Source organism: Dama dama, chromosome 28 (genome assembly GCF_033118175.1).
Source record: "Dama dama isolate Ldn47 chromosome 28, ASM3311817v1, whole genome shotgun sequence".
NCBI lineage: Eukaryota > Metazoa > Chordata > Mammalia > Artiodactyla > Cervidae > Dama > Dama dama.
Genome location: NC_083708.1, coordinates 61,204,284 through 61,222,401, shown reverse-complemented (window position 1 = coordinate 61,222,401; position 18,118 = coordinate 61,204,284). Strand labels below are relative to the sequence as shown.

At 32.4% G+C, this 18,118-nt stretch overlaps 1 protein-coding gene across 5 annotated transcripts in view; it reads right to left on the bottom strand.

The window, feature by feature from the left end:
• Positions 1–18,118, bottom strand: part of SNX14 (sorting nexin 14) — a 74,619-nt gene that overhangs the window by 27,709 nt on the left and 28,792 nt on the right. For 3 of the 5 annotated variants that reach the window (XM_061131471.1, XM_061131472.1, XM_061131474.1), the window contains 8 exons: positions 17,996–18,110; positions 12,638–12,793; positions 12,160–12,284; positions 11,606–11,664; positions 8,356–8,382; positions 6,318–6,450; positions 4,085–4,286; positions 1,409–1,492 (listed from right to left, as the gene is read on the bottom strand). In XM_061131471.1, coding sequence (XP_060987454.1) covers positions 1,409–1,492; positions 4,085–4,286; positions 6,318–6,450; positions 8,356–8,382; positions 11,606–11,664; positions 12,160–12,284; positions 12,638–12,793; positions 17,996–18,110 — 901 coding nt within the window. The remainder of the gene's footprint in view (positions 1–1,408; positions 1,493–4,084; positions 4,287–6,317; positions 6,451–8,355; positions 8,383–11,605; positions 11,665–12,159; positions 12,285–12,637; positions 12,794–17,995; positions 18,111–18,118) is intronic. The other 2 variants (XM_061131473.1, XM_061131475.1) reach the window with 1 other exon arrangement.

Genomic DNA, 18,118 nt, shown 5'->3' with positions numbered 1-18,118 from the left:
TGAGTTTATTAATATCCACAATATTATCACCTGTTGTTGACAAAGATCTACTTAGCCATCTACACCAGCAAAAAAGCTTCCAAAAATTATCATGAGATTATTTTTAAATTGATGGGATTTTATTAGACAAAATCCTGCTAAAAAAAATATCCACTATCTCATGGGGGGAGATGCAGCATTTTGCCAATGCTATATAAACTTAAAAACAAAATTTAAAAACCATGAACATGTTTTCTCAGATAGGGTCAACTCTGAAAATTTTAGTACCAAAAAGGAAAAATACTGTTGGGAAACAATCAACTTTGGTTGATCTAGGATTTTAAATTATGGAGATAAACGATCTTTACTCAACTCTAAATCTAAAAGAAAAGTCTCAGAGAAAGACCAACAGAAGGATAGCACTGTGTCAGATGGACAATGGCAGAGAAAACCACGTAAGGACAAGTACAGACTCAAAACCCAGGGGAAAGGCAAGGAGCGGGACACTTTGTTTTTTATCTTTCTATAACCTCCTTGTTGTGGGTTTTACTCTTTTAGCAGGGTACAGTTTCTTTCTATAATCTCCTTATTGTGGGTTTTATTCCTTTAGCAGGGTACAGTTTTCAGAACCAACCTGAATTTGGATCAGGGTACACGCCACAGAACTTTTCTAAAATAAAAAGATTCCAAATACACAATTCAAACACACCAATTCACATATAAAACAACTGGAAATACTTCATGACTATAAGCCTAATATTAACTCCAATAAGTGGACAGAGAAGAGAGACTAAGAGATTTCCCTGAGAGGCTAAGACTCATTGATCCTAATGCAGGAGGCCCAGTTTCGATCCCTGGTCAAGGAACTAAATCCCACATGCCACGACTAAGACTAGGAGCAGTCAAATAAAATTGTAAATATTAAAAAACAACAACAACAAAACAAACTGAGAAGAGGAAGAACTGAAAAGAAAGAGTGTTCTACTTTTCTGATTGAGCTATATGTTTTTAAAACATATAACTATAAGGTTTTGGTGTTTTTTTTTTTTTCCGTATCTAAATCTAAGAGTGAAACCAAAATACTTGCTAGGTTGCATAGCAAACACATTTACCACAGAGGAATATGGCAAAAGAACAGATGGCAGCTCTAAAATGCCTGCTTTAAATCCTCTACCACTGTCTTAAATTTTAGTATCATTGTTATTTGAAAAGCAATAAATTTTCATTGTAAAAACTTTAAAAATATAAACAGCAGAAACAGGATAAAAACAGTACACTCCTATTATCACCAGTAGTGTACACAGTGTCACGGCTACATTTCCTCAGTACAATTACTTAAAATTAGAAAGTAGCTTTAGAAAGCTGGCTCAGTGGCTTTCAGGAAAGCTAATGTTGAAATGTAATGTTTTATATAAAAAGGACAACATACCATGAAATTCTGTTAGTTTTGATTCAAGTACATAGAATTCAAGATATCTTCTATAGACAGACCAATGTTCAGGCTCATGCCCAACTGTAAAATGAATGCACACACACTGAGAAATAAGCAATTTTACAAACTACTATTAAAAGAATGTACTATTTATAACAGTAAGTATACAAAGCTAGAAATTATCCCAGTCTTAATAATTTATTATTTCTTGGGAATTCCCTGGGGGTCCAATAGTTAGGACTCTCTGCTTCACCTGCAGAGAGCATGGGTTCAATCCCTGGTCAATGAACTAAGATCCTGCATGCCATGCCAGGCCAAAGAGAATAATAATAATAAATTATTATTTCTTGGCTTCACATTATTAATATATTTTGTCCTAGAAGAGCCTGATAAATTTCAGCTATTTATGAGGTTATCAAAATAATATATATATTTTTTCCTACAACATTATCAAGAGAATTTATAAACTTCAAAAAAGCATGCAATTATGCTTAATTTTTAAATGTCACAAAAATTATGTATTTAATAATAATTCATAGTCAGTTTTGGAGCTCTCAAACACCGACTGTCAAGAACTAATACTGCACAGAGCAGCACTATCAATAGAACTTTCTGCATTTCTGAAATGTTCTCTATTATCTGTACTAACATCATAGCTATTAGTCACTTATTGCTATTGACCACTTGAAATGTGGCTAGTGTAAAAGAAACTGAATTTTTAATATTAATTTAATTTTAACTGCCACATGTGACTCGTGACTCAAAAACTGGACAGCACAAAATAATGGTTTAAAGAATGAGTCCTATTTCAATCCCAATTCCCCCATTTACTGACTATGTAAATTTGAACACTTAACCTCACTGTTCTTCCCTGGTGGCTCAGTTGGTAAAGAATCCAGCTACAGTGCAAGACATCCAGGTTTGATCCTAGATCCAGGAAGATTCCCTGGAGAAGGAAATGACAACCCACTCCTGTATTCTTGCCTGGGAAATACCATGGACAGAGGAGCCTGGCGGGCTACAGTCCATGGGGTTGCAAAAGAATCAGACACGACTTAGCAACTAAACGACACTGTGCTTTAGTTTGCTTATAATAAAAAGAATTGTACCTATTACGTTAAATAATCCACCTACAGAGCTTTCTGTAAGGCGCACAGCACAGAGTAAGGACCCCAAAAATGTTAACAGCAATTATGAGCAACTCATGTCATTCAAGCTTAAACCTGGAAATGCAATGGATTGAGTTAACTAAACCCACAATAACTCAGAACTAACACTTATATTCAGAAAAACCAACCTGATACAGTCACAACCTATCAAGCAGATACTGCTTTTCTTCTTGAATACTCATCTTAGAAGATCTATATTACATTCAGTTTTGGTGTTTAAAACCCTGAAATCGGCATTCTGCTATACATCCTGCTCACAGCATTCTCCCTGGGCTTCCCTGGTAGCTCAGACAGTAAAGAAACTGCCTGCAACGAAGGAGAACTGGGTTCCACCCCTGGGTCGGGAAGATCCCCTGGTGAAGGAAAAGGCTATCCACTCCAGGATTCTTGCCTGGAGAATTCCATAGACAGAGGAGCCTGGCAGGCTGGAGTCGGACACAAACAAGCGACTATCACTTTCACTTTTCACTTAAACATATAAAATCAATGCAGCATTTAAACAATACACCTTTTTTATCCTTCATAGGGCATGGCTTCCCAAGGGCACACTGTATTTTTAGTAAAAGTCTGCAGCACAGCTGACAAAAATTATCTTAGAATACAAGTTTTAAGATAACTTCATTTCAATTTTATGTTGAATTAAGCCAAATTTTAAAAAATAAAGCAAAAAAAAAAACAACAAAAGACAGTTGTGCAAAGGGCAGAAACAAAAGTAAATTCCCAAAATATTTTAAAGTATATCACAGATAAAACTTTCAAAAGGAGGGAAAGGTTACTACATGCTTACATAAACTTATTTATATTGGGGGGGAGGTCCAAGATGGCAGTACAGGGGATGCCAGATTCAGTACCTCCAACAGACGACAAGCCAAGTCTACAGCTACATGTGGGTCATCTCCCTCTGAAAAAGATCTAAAAACCAGAAGAACTGCTTCTCCACAACAAAGGATAAAAGCACCATACTGAGATAAGTAAGAAGGGCAGAGACACAGTCTTAGCAAAAACCCTATCCTCAACTTTTTAAAAAATAAATAAGGGGAATTATTAGCACTGACCTACCTTCATACTATCCAAGTAACTGGAAATAATAATCACTTCTCCACTCCTCTCACAAACCCATTTCCTAACAGTACCATGAAATTTTTTCCTTCTTTCCTCATAGACTATTCCCTCTTCCTGAGATAAACTTTATAGCTTTCTGCTCCCATTCCCAAAATGTGCTCACTTTTGATGTGTTTTTACTTATACAGACTGTCTCCTCTCTGGGATAAAGCCCAGGGTGGTGACTATTTATCCCGCTATGGAGGCTGTTTATCCCTGTCGCTGCTGCAAGCCACGGCTGAAATCAACAAAAGAAAAAAGACAGCAAAACATAAAGAACACTCATAAGTTGTGTTTGATCATATTCTTATCAATTACTATATGCCCCAACAATGAAGGAGAGATGCTGTCTTAACTAAATTGGTTTAATATATAGTGCTATATGCATTAATAATAATAATACCTGCTCTTCTATCATTTCTTTCAACATCAATACAAAACACTGGTATTCTCTCCTTTTTCTCCTTCCTTTCAGAGGAAGTATCTTCAAAGAAGTCCACGTATGGAATGCTGATTTTCCATGCAGCAAGGTTTCGAGGGGTATTAGGCGTGTTCACAGCTTCCACTGGAGAATCATCTTCCATTACAACGATACCTTCTTCAATCTGAAAGAAAAATCATCAGAAAAAATTTAATATTTCCAGGACCTTTATACCTACAGCATACGAGATACAACTATAAAGCAATGTGCCCCTATAAAGCCTATAATTTGTAATACTTTTAAAATTAAGTGATATCAAATTTTCTACTGAAAATGTAAAGATAAGAAACTAACACTAGCAAGTTACTAGAATCGACTTCATGTTTTGTTATATCAGGTGTATATGAAAATTCAACAGAAAACAGATACATCAGCAATTACTGGGAAAGATTAAAAATACACAAATATAGAAAAATATTTAACTTTGGTAATAACAAGTAGAAAATTATTGTACTGATATCTTTCATTTAGAAATGCATAATTTTGTGATAATAACCACTGACAGAAATTGCACAGACAAGCTGGAAATATATTGTACCTGGATACAGCTGGTACGAACCTTTTGTAAAGCATTTTGGCAATACATATTTATAACAAGCCATAAAACAGTTTCGATCAAGTAATCCCATTTCTGGGAACTTAAAGAAAGTATTTATTCTAAATAATTTTTTAAACTGCGAAAAAGGCACAAGCAAAATACATTCACTGCAGCATTAAATAATGTAAAATTGGAAAAAGGTCTGAAAGCAACCTATCTCTATAGAATTGTTTTCTGCATCTCCTGGCTTCAAAAATTTTAATCATATGAATGTTTAAAATAAATATTCTTTAAAATATTTTTGAAGAAATATTATTTTTAAAAGAAAGCAGTGTTACACATGTTCTAGAAATATACATGTAGAAAGAAAGGAAAAAAATGTACTTCATTAAATTGGAAGAGAACCTCCGAATTGACACGTAATAATATCTGGTCACCTAGATATCTCTGATTCATGTTAAAGGGGGCAAATTTTACAGACAAAACACAATCATCTTGAACACACTTTTTTAAAGGAAATTAATCTTGTAGCACTTAAGAGAATACTGAATAGTCTAGTCAGAGTAAACCAGTAGTGAGAGGTATTTCTTTCCAGAATTCTAGCTCCCTACCTTCACCCTGGGTTGTATTCTCTTCCCATACCTCTCTTCTAAGTAAACTCTTTTCCTCCCCCACAAAGTTCCCTGGCAATGATCCCCTTTTCTGTTTTGTCCTAAAATGATTCTCTGTCATCCCTAAGAAGACTGTTAGTGATCTTAGGAAGACTTCTTAATGCTCTGTTAAAATCAAAAGTGTTCTAGGCCTAAAAAATGGAACTATAAAAATAGTAAGTGTTGGTTTTGGCCTTTTAGGGACAAGGCTACAAGGCTACCTTCTTATAAACTATGGTGTCGGGAAGAAAAAAAAATTATGATTTCAAACACAATCTGGTATATATTTTAACACATAATCTAATAGGAGCAACAAAGGAGGGAGTGTTCAGTTCTGCTTGAGGACCCAGGTAAGGTTTATGGGAAGCAGCTGGATTCTGAAAGATGCATATGAATTTTCCAGGTAAATCAAGGGGAGGGAGGAGGCATCTCAAGCAAGGCATCACATGAAAAGATACAGAGAAATAGCATGGAGGGTATAATGTGCTTAAAAATCAGCTGGAATCTTGTTAAAATATAAATTATGACTCAGTAGGTCTAGGATGAAGCCTGAGATTCTGTCTGCTCTGGTAACAAGCTCTTAGGTAATGCTGATCATGCTGATCCACAGATCACAGTGTGCGTATCACAGTTTGTGTATTAACACAACTCCAAATGCCTGGCTAATATGGTTAGGAAGAGGTAAGATCAGGATGTGAAGTAAAGGCATAATCAAAATATGATAAATTGTTTGACTATTAGAAGAATTATCACTGTAACAGAAACCATTCCGGCCTTAGTAAGCAGTAAACTCAATGCTCAAAAATTTTTAAATTAGATTAGCACCATGGATGGAAAATACAAATGAAGTCTGAAGAAAGAAGTAAGATTAAAAAAGAGGGAAAATAACAAGTAAGCACATCCAACTTTTTATGCTATTTTTAAGTCTGAGGTTATATATACATCAAATTGAAAAATTCTTACTTACAAAGTCGTCTTCACCTTCAGCTAAACCATAGTTAGGCAACATAGCTCCCTCCATTGTAGTGCTCTTGAAGACGCCTTTAATCTTGCTGCCTATTCGGCTAATTCCAAATGATTCTCCTCTCTTCTGTGTGCTCCTAAATATGAAACAAAAATGTATCAAGAATATGGCAAGTTATTACATTATCACACCAGCCCAGCTTACTGTAAACAATAATAAAAATAGTTGCAAAAAGGGTAAACTGAAGGTATGGCTAAACATAACTTTTTGGAGTTCTCAGTCATAGATTAAGTCTCTATCTTCACAATCAAAAGTAACAGTATATTTAAAGTTTAAATTTGAGGGGATGAATAAATGGAACAATACGTATTAACAAACATTTGAAATTCACCTACTCTTTTACCTTAGAGTAGTAACTGAACTACAAAGTATAAAAGATGAGAGCCCTCTAGTGGTACATACTTCTTTTCTTTTTTTTTGCTTTTGTTATTTATTTATTAATTTTTTTCCCAATATTTCTAACTGCCATTCAGCTTTTGAAATAATAGGTTAAAAAAATATGGTCAGACCAATGTTTAAAATAGACTATACCATTCAAACTGTACCCACCCAGGTGGTGCAGTGGTAAAAGAATCCACCTGCTAATGTACTTCTGAAATAATTCAGTGTAACAGAAAAACAAAAAGACTAGCAAACTTTCTTAGTACCTCATTTTTAGGTGGAACAAAAAAATTCTGAAAATGGCTGAAAATTTTTAAGCAAATTTCAACTTTATAATCACATAAATGATACTCAAAAGAAGAATGAAGTATAAAATGTACCTTACATTATTTCAAAGTAATAACAAGACAAGAAATAAAATGCCAAGGGAAAGGCTAGCAATGAACATAAAAGATAAAAGCAAATGTAGCCTAAGGAAGAAGCCTGCTCTGTCTTACATATTAAATAATGGTTTTGCAATTTTTTTCAAAAGTGAATTTCTAAAAGCAGAAATAGCTGAAAAGCAACAACAAAAATATGCCAAAAAGCAGCAAAAATTTCATTCATTACAGCCTACTGCTTGTATTTCAATAAATAAAAACATAACTTTTATCCAATTTAAAAGTCATGCTCACTATGTAATACTGCCCTTATAACAGACCTCCAAATAAAAAATGACTGTTTTATAATTCAAGAAAGTTGGTTTTGAACGGCTTAACTTAATTAATAGCTACTATTCATGTAAGAAAATGTACTTATAAAAATAATGCAACAATTAAAGAAATTCAAGTAAACTGATCAAGTTTCAAATGCACTAGGTATATGAGTGATATGTACATTTTATACACGTTCAAGAAGTGAAGAAGTGAATCAAACTTATTTTAAAACTGGAAAAACTCTAATAATAAGTAGTAGTAGTTGTAAAAAGGATACTTAAGCTAGAATATTATTTTAAACAAGCATACAATTTGTTTTTTTAAAAAATCCAAAATTGTAAACACAACTTTCTGAAAGAAATGTCAAAAACAAATATGAAAATATTGATAAAATATTATAATCTCCAGAATCTAGATAGATTTTGCTAGTCTTTAGAAACTAAATAGATTATAAAACAATTTGGACTTTTTGAACTATACTTTTTAAATATCTCACTTGTGATGAAGCCCAGAAATACTGAAAAAACTGTACTACTTGCTTTAAAAAAAAAGTTCTTTAAACACAAGTAAGTCTAAATGTAATTTAGCAAGATCAATACCATTTAAAAAAATGAGTCAACAGCTTTAAAAGCTGAATACTGGCTTTTTCATTTTATTTTTACACTGACATTTTTATTTTATAATGATATATATCATGTTATTTCCAAAATGAGACATCTAGAATCAAAGTAGAGGTTAATTTTAAGAGATATCCCAAATAGCTGATATAAAGGCAGTAGTTGCATAGTGTTTCTTTTCTTTTTTTTTTCCCCTTTTTAGTTTTACTTAGGTTGTTTTGGGTGTATGTTTTGGAATTAAACAGATAATTTATACAGAAAAGAATCACATGCTGTCTCAAGACTTACCGAAAATCATCCAAACTTAGGCTACCTCTGCAATAACAGATATGTGAAATTATATAAGGAAAAGATAAAGAGAAAGCCCAGACATTAAACAAGTTTCACTTTAGAACAATAAAACAAAATTCAAGTTTTAAAAGTTACACTGATGGATAACATTCATCTTGACAAAGGAAAAGGCATTCTTAGGAATAACATGATAAAGGAAAGAAAAATAAAACACAATGGCTCTTTTGGGGGAGTGGAGTCTGAATTCTAGATAATTTAAAAAATTTAAAAACTCAGTATGTCACAAAATAATTCTGTATTTTTTGCCCTCATTTAGGCAAACTATTTGTTTAATACAGTCGAAAATATTCAGAGACTAAGCCACCAAAAACTTGGCAAAAAACAAACGTGTATTTTCTAACATGGAATTCATGTCTATGGGTGCAAGCTCAACACATTTTTAGTTTGAATATTTTTTAAAATATGTCTTAAGCTAAGAAGCAAAGTTAACAAAAGATCCAGCCTTAAATATTTTTTAAGTTATGCTCTAAGTATAGAATGAAACAGAATAACATTAACATGCATTAAAATTTTGCTTTTAAAATGTAAATATAATAATAAATGTGAAAATGCCTAAACATTCAGGAAAATTTAACAAGATACACACCAATGCCTTGCTAATCTCACAATTAATATATATTAGTGCTTGGTCACCTGCTTTTAACGTAGGCATAAAATGTATGAATATTTTACATATTTTCAGTCATCTAACAGCTAATTAGTAATGCTATTCTAAATTTTCAGTGAAAGAATGTTAAGAAAGTATTTTACTTATTCTACAAAAGGTAAATGAATAATTGGGCATCCCTGGAGCAGAGTTGTGACAAGACGGATAATGTCAGAGTCAGGTTAATATAAAGAAAAACATACTTTCTAAGGCCATAACCATTACCCAGAATGAAAACAACCCACATTTTCTTCCTATTAAGTTTATATGCTAAGTCAGCAAAATTAGAGCCTCAGTATTTTGAAGACACCTAGGTGTTCTCAAAGGGGCAAAGGAACCTTTCCATTTCTGAGGTTATGACCCTGACTTACATTTAGCTATTCAGCAAGCTTAGAAGATCAAAGAACCACTTTCTCTTAAGGAATCCAATAGAGGAGTTTCACTATCAGTGTGAGACTCCAAACATCCTAAGTCCATATATAAAAATAAATAAATAAATAAATAATATTTTAAAAAGCCGCTCAGTCGTGTCTGACTCTTTGCAACCCCATGGACTGTAGCCCACCAGGCTTCTCTGTCCATGGGATTTCCCAGGCAGGAATATTGGAATTGGTTGTCATTTCCTTCTCCAGGGGATCTTTCCCACCCAGGGAAGGACCCACGTCTCCTGCATTGCCAGGTGACTTCTCTACCACTGAGCCACGTGGGAAGCCCTGTGTGGATTGGATAAAGAATGCTATTTTAAACAGTATGCATGGGATTTGTGTTATATAAATTAACTATTACACAGTTGCAATACATAAGTTCTTAGGGAAAAGTAAAGGAGTAACACTTTAACAAAGAATCATAAGCATTATGTCCCACATTTCAGAAAGCTATGTCCCACCTTTCAGGTGGCAGCTAGTGGTAAAGAATCCACCTGCCAATGCAGGAGACACAAGAGGCACAGGTTCCGTCCATCTGAGACACACGGGTCACAGAGAGTCGGACACAACTGAGTACTGGGGCAACCCTTCAGAAAAATTATTACATGTATATTACATATATTGGCACATTATGTAAAAATTAATATTTAACATTCAAAAAAATTCAAATCTATATATTCTACAACCCTTAGTTTTGTCAAAATATGTAATATAGTCTCCCCATGGCTTAGGTTTTCACATTTTTCATTATACTATTTTTAAAACTACTCCATTTTCTGACCTATCTATTTCTCTCTTTGCATCACATCTCCAATTTATTTATGTTTATTATTAGATTATATTTTATTATATTCTATATAATATAAAATATATTAAAGTAATATATATATTATATATAAAATATATTTATAAATATTTATAAATATATTTATAATTTATATGTTTAATACATATATAAATATAATATATATAATTATATGTAAAACATGAATATAAATAAATACATAAATATTTATAAATATATTATAAATATATATATAATATTGTATTATATATAATATATAATTAAAATTGCATAATATAAAATGAGAATATAAATATATATTATATATATAAATATATATTTATAAAAATATATTATTTTATATTATATAGTATATAATATATAAATATATAGTAACATATATAAATAAAATGTATAAATATAATAAAATATATATTTATAACATATATTTTATATTTTTTTATAATTTACTAGGTTTATTACTATTGCTCTAACAAACTGGGCTTCCCTGGTGGCTCAGATGGAAAAGAACCTGCCTGCAATGCAGGAGCCTGGGTTCAACACCCGGATCAGGAAGATTTCCTGGAGAAGGGAATGGCTACCCTCTCCAGTATTCTTCCCTGCAAAAACCCATGGACAAAGGAGACTTTGGGCTACAGTCCATGGGCTTGCAAAGAGTTTGACATGAGAGCATACACATAGACAAACTGGAAGATGTTGAGAGCAATGTGAATATCAATTCTATAGATTTACATATTTGATATCTCTGTCAATTTTGTACATATACAATGTAAGGAACAAATAAAGACATTAATTATCCAATTTATAAATGGATAGAGCACCTCTCTTACACTGCCTTTATTAAGTCATTTAACTGCACATCTACGTTTCCAGAAAGCCAAGAAGGGAAAGAGAGAAAAACCCTTCCACATTTGTAACCAGTGGGTACTCTAATAAACATCACTCTCTGGGAAAAAAACAAACTACTCTCTAAAATGCACTTATCTGTGGATTTCAATTATGCATGCAGTCCACAGTTTCCAATAAAGCAGGTAATCCAGCACTAATATGTGTTAGTTATAAGATTAACAAAGCAATGATGTGCATCTTGTTAAATTTTTCTAAAAGAATGTCTGGCATTTTTACATTACTGTATGTAATATGGCTCTACAATTCCTTAGTAAAGTATCTGGTTTACTTATTCAGCAATGAAACCACATATTCAAAGAAAAATAGCTAATAAAGATAATGATGCTATCACAGAATGATTAGCATAAAAAAGAACCAAAAAAAAACAAAGCAACAACCACATATACGATTGGATATACCTACCTGTTGAATTTTGAATTGCGTGTTGGTGATTCTGCACCTCTTAAAAGTTGTCTAAAATACTTAAAACATAATTATGATTTATTAAACCAGTACTTGATATTGAAATATGCTATTTTACCTTACTACTTTCGAGTTTACAGAAAATATTACTTAAATCAAGTGAATACAATCACAGTCAAATAGAGCAAGGATTAAGATATTGCAAATGGAGGTATTCAAGTCATCTGATTTCCACAAGTAGGTAAATAATATACATACAAGAATTGGGTTTCCCCATCACCACTACAAAGCCACTCAGATGTATGGAAAATCAGATAGACCAATTAGGTAGCAATCTACTAGTCACATACACAAACATGGTTTTGATATTAAGAAATAATTTTATTATCAGTTTCTAATCTCCATTAAATTATGTAGTGCAAAACAGCATTCATTTTCTTAATTAACTATATTTTATTTTCCTGTTTATTATTTGAATTACTCATGTAATGATATCAAAGCAACTAGTAAGTTTTAAAGAAAAATCATCACACAACATTAATATTCTGACTTACCTCATCACTGTGGCAGAACATAGGAGTAAACACATTTTCCAAGAGAGAAAGTACATGTTCATATGCTTCAAAAAGACATCTCATAGTTTGAAGTTTCACAACATCTATATATGGGCCTTCAGCAACTATTAAAAAAATTATATTGCAAAAATTATTTATGAAAAGCATAAATACATTATGTATTAGTTTAGAACTCATTACAGTGAAAGAGCAAGCACCACTAAAACTGTTCTGCAGAAAATCCACTGTAAGGTGTAAATCACAGCAGAATGGAGAATTAGAACAACCTCGCCAGCTCTGGCAAGTATTAGTTACGTGAGCTGTGAACAAGTTTCTTCATCAGAGCTTCATCTTGTCAGTAAAACGGGATAATGCCTGCCTATGTATTTCACACAGCTGCTGCAGTAAGCAGGGAATACATCAGAAAACTATGAAAAGAGTAAAACAACTACAGAACTCATCCTCATCTTTTACTTACTTTTTTGAATCTCTTCTACAATGAAGGGATCAAATCGAATTTTGTCAATACTTTCATCTAAACAATATGTTTTATAAATCTTTTGCAACTCTTCATGAAGAGATAGCATTTCATCATTTGATAACTCTGGTCGTAAAATTCTGTCATTGAATTCCTCTAGCAAATTCAGAAAGAAAAAAAAAAAAAAGATTTTCATAGAATAGAACTATTCAGTGAAAACTTTATACTCTCAGTCTAACTGTAATGAATATCAAAAGTGGCAATTATGAGTAATCTATTCATCATTTTAAGTTTTTAAAAAATATTTAATTGGGAGCAATAAAACAACTACTAAGATGAAACAGAAGCTAAACAATCAAATATAATATATACGAACATAAAATGTGTAAATATTTGCCTAGCAACATAAATTTTCTAAAACTTAGAATAATAAACATATTTGTAAAATTCACTTTAAGGAACATATTGGCTTAATTTCTTATACCAAGGATCTTTAATATTCTGAAACCTGATTCCCTAAATAGCAGTGAAAATTAAGGCTCTTTTTAGTCCCAGTCAATGTTTTTAAATAGTATTTCTTCCCATCATGGAAGCTGTAGACTAGTGACAGAGCTCAGAGTCTTTAACAAATCAATTTTTTCTAAAGAGACAGAGGAGAGCATTAAAAACCCAAAATACTGACTGCCTTTTTTATCACAAGAGGTAATATCGGAGCTTACCCCTTAATTCTTAATTATCCAAACTGAAACACAAAGAGAAAAGGAGTTTTTCTTTCAAAAAAGAATAAGAAAAAACTAGAACAGAACATATGAGATCTCTGGAATTATAGCAAATTCATAAAGTTGGAGTCTCAAAAAGAAAGGAGAGAAAAAAAATCAGGCACAGTATTTGAAGAGGTAACAGCCGAGCATCTTCTAAAATGATGAGAAACACCAACCTACACATCTAAGATTTCTAGGAAAGTCCAAGCGGAATAAACTTTTTAAAAACTACACATTACAGTTAAATTGCTGAAAACCCAAAAACAAAAAGAAAATTGCAAAATCAGGGAGAAAGGGTTATATATATAGGGAAACAAACATAAGAATGGAAGCTAATTTCTCCTTAGAAACAACGGCGCTGTTCAAAAGACAGTGAAAGAATGACATAAAACGCTGAAAGAAAAAAAACATAACCTGAAATTTTTTATTTGATGAAAATATCTTTTTAAAATGAATACAAAATAACAAATAACACCTTTTCAGACATACAAAAGCTAAGAGAATTTACCTCCAGCAGAATGGTGCTGTAAGAAATGTAATAAAAAATATTTATTTCCGCAGAAGGAAAATGATACAGAAACTGGCTCTGCAGAAAAAAAAAAAAGTAAATATGCCAATAACTATCAGGACCAAAATATGTGTGCATGTGTGTGTATGTTAAGACTGTTGCTTAAGGAAGAAAAAGCAATGTACTGTGGAGTTTCATAGCCTACACAGAATTAAACTATACAGTAACAGTCACATCAGACAGAAAGGGAACAAACCAAGGTATACTGAGCTTCTTACACTGTTCCTGAAACAGTAAAATATATGTTTAAATGAAAACTGTGATAAATAAAGGATGCACAAGGTAATCACTGATGATCACTGAGCAACCCACTAAAAAAAACCCAGAAAATGTCAATAGGGAAGATAAAATACTGAAAAAATGCTCAAATAATTCAAAGAAAGGCAAGAGAACATTAAAAAAAAAAAAAAAAAATACATGGAACAAATACAAAACACCAAGACCAAAGACCTAACAATAAATATGCAATAATTATATTAAGTGGAAATGCACTATACACCCCAATTAGAAAATAAAGATTATCAAACTCATTTTTTAAAGCAGTATTCAGCCCTATGGTATTTATAATAAACGTTAAATTCTTTAATTATATAGAAAAAGGTAATACAACGCAAACTCAAGCGTAAAGATAGTATAACTATATGTTAATATCAAAGTAGACTTCAAGACAGAGAATTACCAGAGATAAAGAGCATTTTATAGTGCTAAAAGGATAGATCCATTAACAATCTTAAATGTCTCTGCCCCTAATAATAAAGCTTGCAGTAGATCAAAAAAAAGTTAATAAATAAAGGGAGAAATAGCAAATCCATTAAGAAATCTGAAAGAATATATAATATGTGAACACAAGCCATCAATTTAATCTAAATATTTACAGGACACCACCCAACACAGCAAAATAGATGTTCTTCTCACATGCACATGGAATATTCAGACAGATCATATGGATGGGCCATAAAACAAGTTTCAATCAAGTTCAAAGGACTGAAATCACACAGAATATGTTGTATGATCAGGACAGTATTAAATGAGAGATCAATCACACTAAGATATCTCAAAAATCCCCAAATTTTGGAGATTTAGCAATACACTTCAAAATAACCCAAAGGTCAAAGGATAAACCACAGGAAAATTTTAAAATATTTCAAACTAAATGACTATAAAAAGCACAGCATATCAAAAATCTTAGAATTCGGTTATAGCAACTCATAGAGAGAAATTTATAGTTTTAAGTGATTATATTAAGAAGACATGTGTACAAATTAATCATTAGTACTGTCACCTTAAGAAACCATAAGTACAAACTAATCACAAGGTAAGAAGAAAGGAAATAATAAATATGAACGCTAAAACTTAGCAAATCAAAAATATTTCAAAACTTTATAAACCACTAGAAAGTACAAATTACCAACAAAGGGGATATCACTATAACTCCATAATAAAAGAAAATTAGGAGTAATGTGGTGATTAAATAGGTTGCTGAGATGCACTAAAAGCACTTTAAAAATCCACTGTTCATTCATGATAAAAATTCTCAGCAAACAATAAACAGAAGGAAATATTCTCTATCTACTAAAGGAGATCTACCAAAAAACCCCAGGCTAATATTATACATAATGGTATAACACTAAATGATTCCCCCCTAAAGCAAGGATGTAAGTTCTCACCACTTAGATTTAGCATCACACTGAAGGTCCTAGCCATTACAATAGGGGGCAAGAAAAAGAAATAAGATGTAAACATCACAAAGGAAAAAGTAAAACTGTATATTCACAGATGACATGATTGTGTATGCAGAAAATCCTAAGGAAATCTACAAAAAAGCTACTAGAACTAATAAATAAACTTAGTAATGTCACAGGATACAAAGTCAGTATGCAATAAATCAATTCTATTTCTGTATATAAGCAACAAACAATTTAACAAGGTATTTTAAATACCACATTCAAATAAATCCAAAAATAAAGACCCACAGTGATAACTATGAAACATTTTTATGGAGAGAAATTAAGAATTAAATGAATGAAAAAACGCCCTATTCATGCACTGGAAACCTGAATACTGTTGACATGTCATTACTTCCCAAGTTGAGCTACAAATTCAATGCCACCCCAATTAAAGCATTGAAGCAGGTTGTGTGTGTGGAGGAAGCAGTAGGATTGTCAGTCTGATTGTAAATTTTATATAGAAATGCAAAGAACTTAAAATAGCTAAGGGCAGTCTTTAAAAAGAACTAAGTGGGAAGACTTAAACCACCTGATTCCAAGAGTTACTACACAGTCAAAGCAATCAAGACTGTGGTATCGAACAAAAAAGTAGACATATGGATCAATGGAAAATATAATCCAGAAACAGACCCACATATGGGTCTTTGTCAAAGATGCCCAAGTAATTCAAGATGGGAATGAAACATCTCTTCAAAAAATGGATACTGGAAAAACTGTATATCCATACAGGGGAAAAATGAACCTCCACCCCTACCTAATACCAACCTATAAGTTACTTCAAGATAGATCACAAACCTGTATGTAAAATATAATAACTATAATACACCTAGACAAAAACAGGCAAATATCACCTTGACTTAAGATAGGTGAAAGCTTAAAAAAGTCTTTCAGAAGTCTCAGAAAGCATGAAGCATAAATTAAAAATTGATACATTGAATTTCATGAAAGTTTAAAAGTTCTGCTCATCAAGAGACACTATTTAGAAAATAAAGACAAGCCATTGTCTGAAAGAAAATCTTCATAATACTTATATCTGAAAAAAAGACTCATATCTAGAATATTTAAAAAACTACTGAAATTTCTGACAAAAGGAAAAACAATTCAGTAAAAAACAGGCAAAAGACAGCAATTCCACGAAGATATTCAAATGGTCAATAAGCACATGATAAACTATTCAACTCTGTTAATCATTAAAGAAGTGCAAATTAAATGCACAACAAAATTCTACCATATACCAACTAAAATGGCTAAAATTAAAAAGATAAACACCACCAAATTTTTATAAAGTTGAAGCACAACCACAACTCTCTTACCTGTTGGTGGAGTAAAACAGTACATACAACCCTCTGGAAAACAATTTAGCTGCTTCTTATAAAATCAAACATCCATCTACCTTGTGACACAGCAATTCTACTTCCAGTTATTAAACACATGCCCAACAGAAAGCCCTGTGCAAGAGTGCGCGCCGCAGCTTTACTCATAACCGCCCCAAAGTGGAGGCAGTGCAGATACCCGTCTACGAGAACGAACACAGAAAACGTGGTACCCTCACACAAGAGAACACTACTTTGCAATAAAAAAGAACAAACTACTCATCTACACAATAACATGAATCAATCTTAAAAAGCATCACCCTGAATCAATGAAGGCAGGCCCAAAAAGCACATACTATGAGCTCCCATCTATGTAAGGAAACCGTGCAGGAAAAAGCACGCTGTGGAGAGAGAAATGAGGCCAGTGACTGCTTTGGCAGGAGTGGGGGCGGGAATCAGCTGGGAAGGGCTCTCAGGGGGCCTTCTAAGGGTGATGGGAATGCTCCTGATCTCAGTAAAGGTGTAGCCTATATACAGTGCAGATTTGTTGGAGCAATTAAATGTATATTTAAATTTTATTTGTTTCGCTGTGTAAATTACACGTCAATTTTTTTCATTATATATTTTTAAAAATTATGTGCATTAAAAAAACTAATCTTTTCAGAGTCCATACAGTGCCTCAAAATCCAATAGCACAAGATATTATAGAACTTCTAGTCAAAATAGAACATCTTGATTACTTAATCAAAATAATTCTTAACAAAAACTGACAAAATGCTCATGACCAGGTCTTTAACACAATTTCATTACTCTAAATTTTTAGTAGTTTTTTTCTCTGCTAAGAGGATTTGGTTGAAGTCAGTTATAGATTATGTTCCATTGTGGAAAGGAGTAGACACTGGCAACTACAACATCAGATCTGATCTAAACAGTCAAATATATGACAAAGTTTAACAATGGCTTAAGTAAAGTACACAGGTAAGCCTCACCCACAGTCAGACAAATTTGCAACACGTGCACTGCTCCTTCTTGTTTCAGGAAGTTCATAAACCGAAACAAGAGATCTTGTTGTTCTCTGATTTGCTTCAATTCTAACTTCAGCACCTTGATAC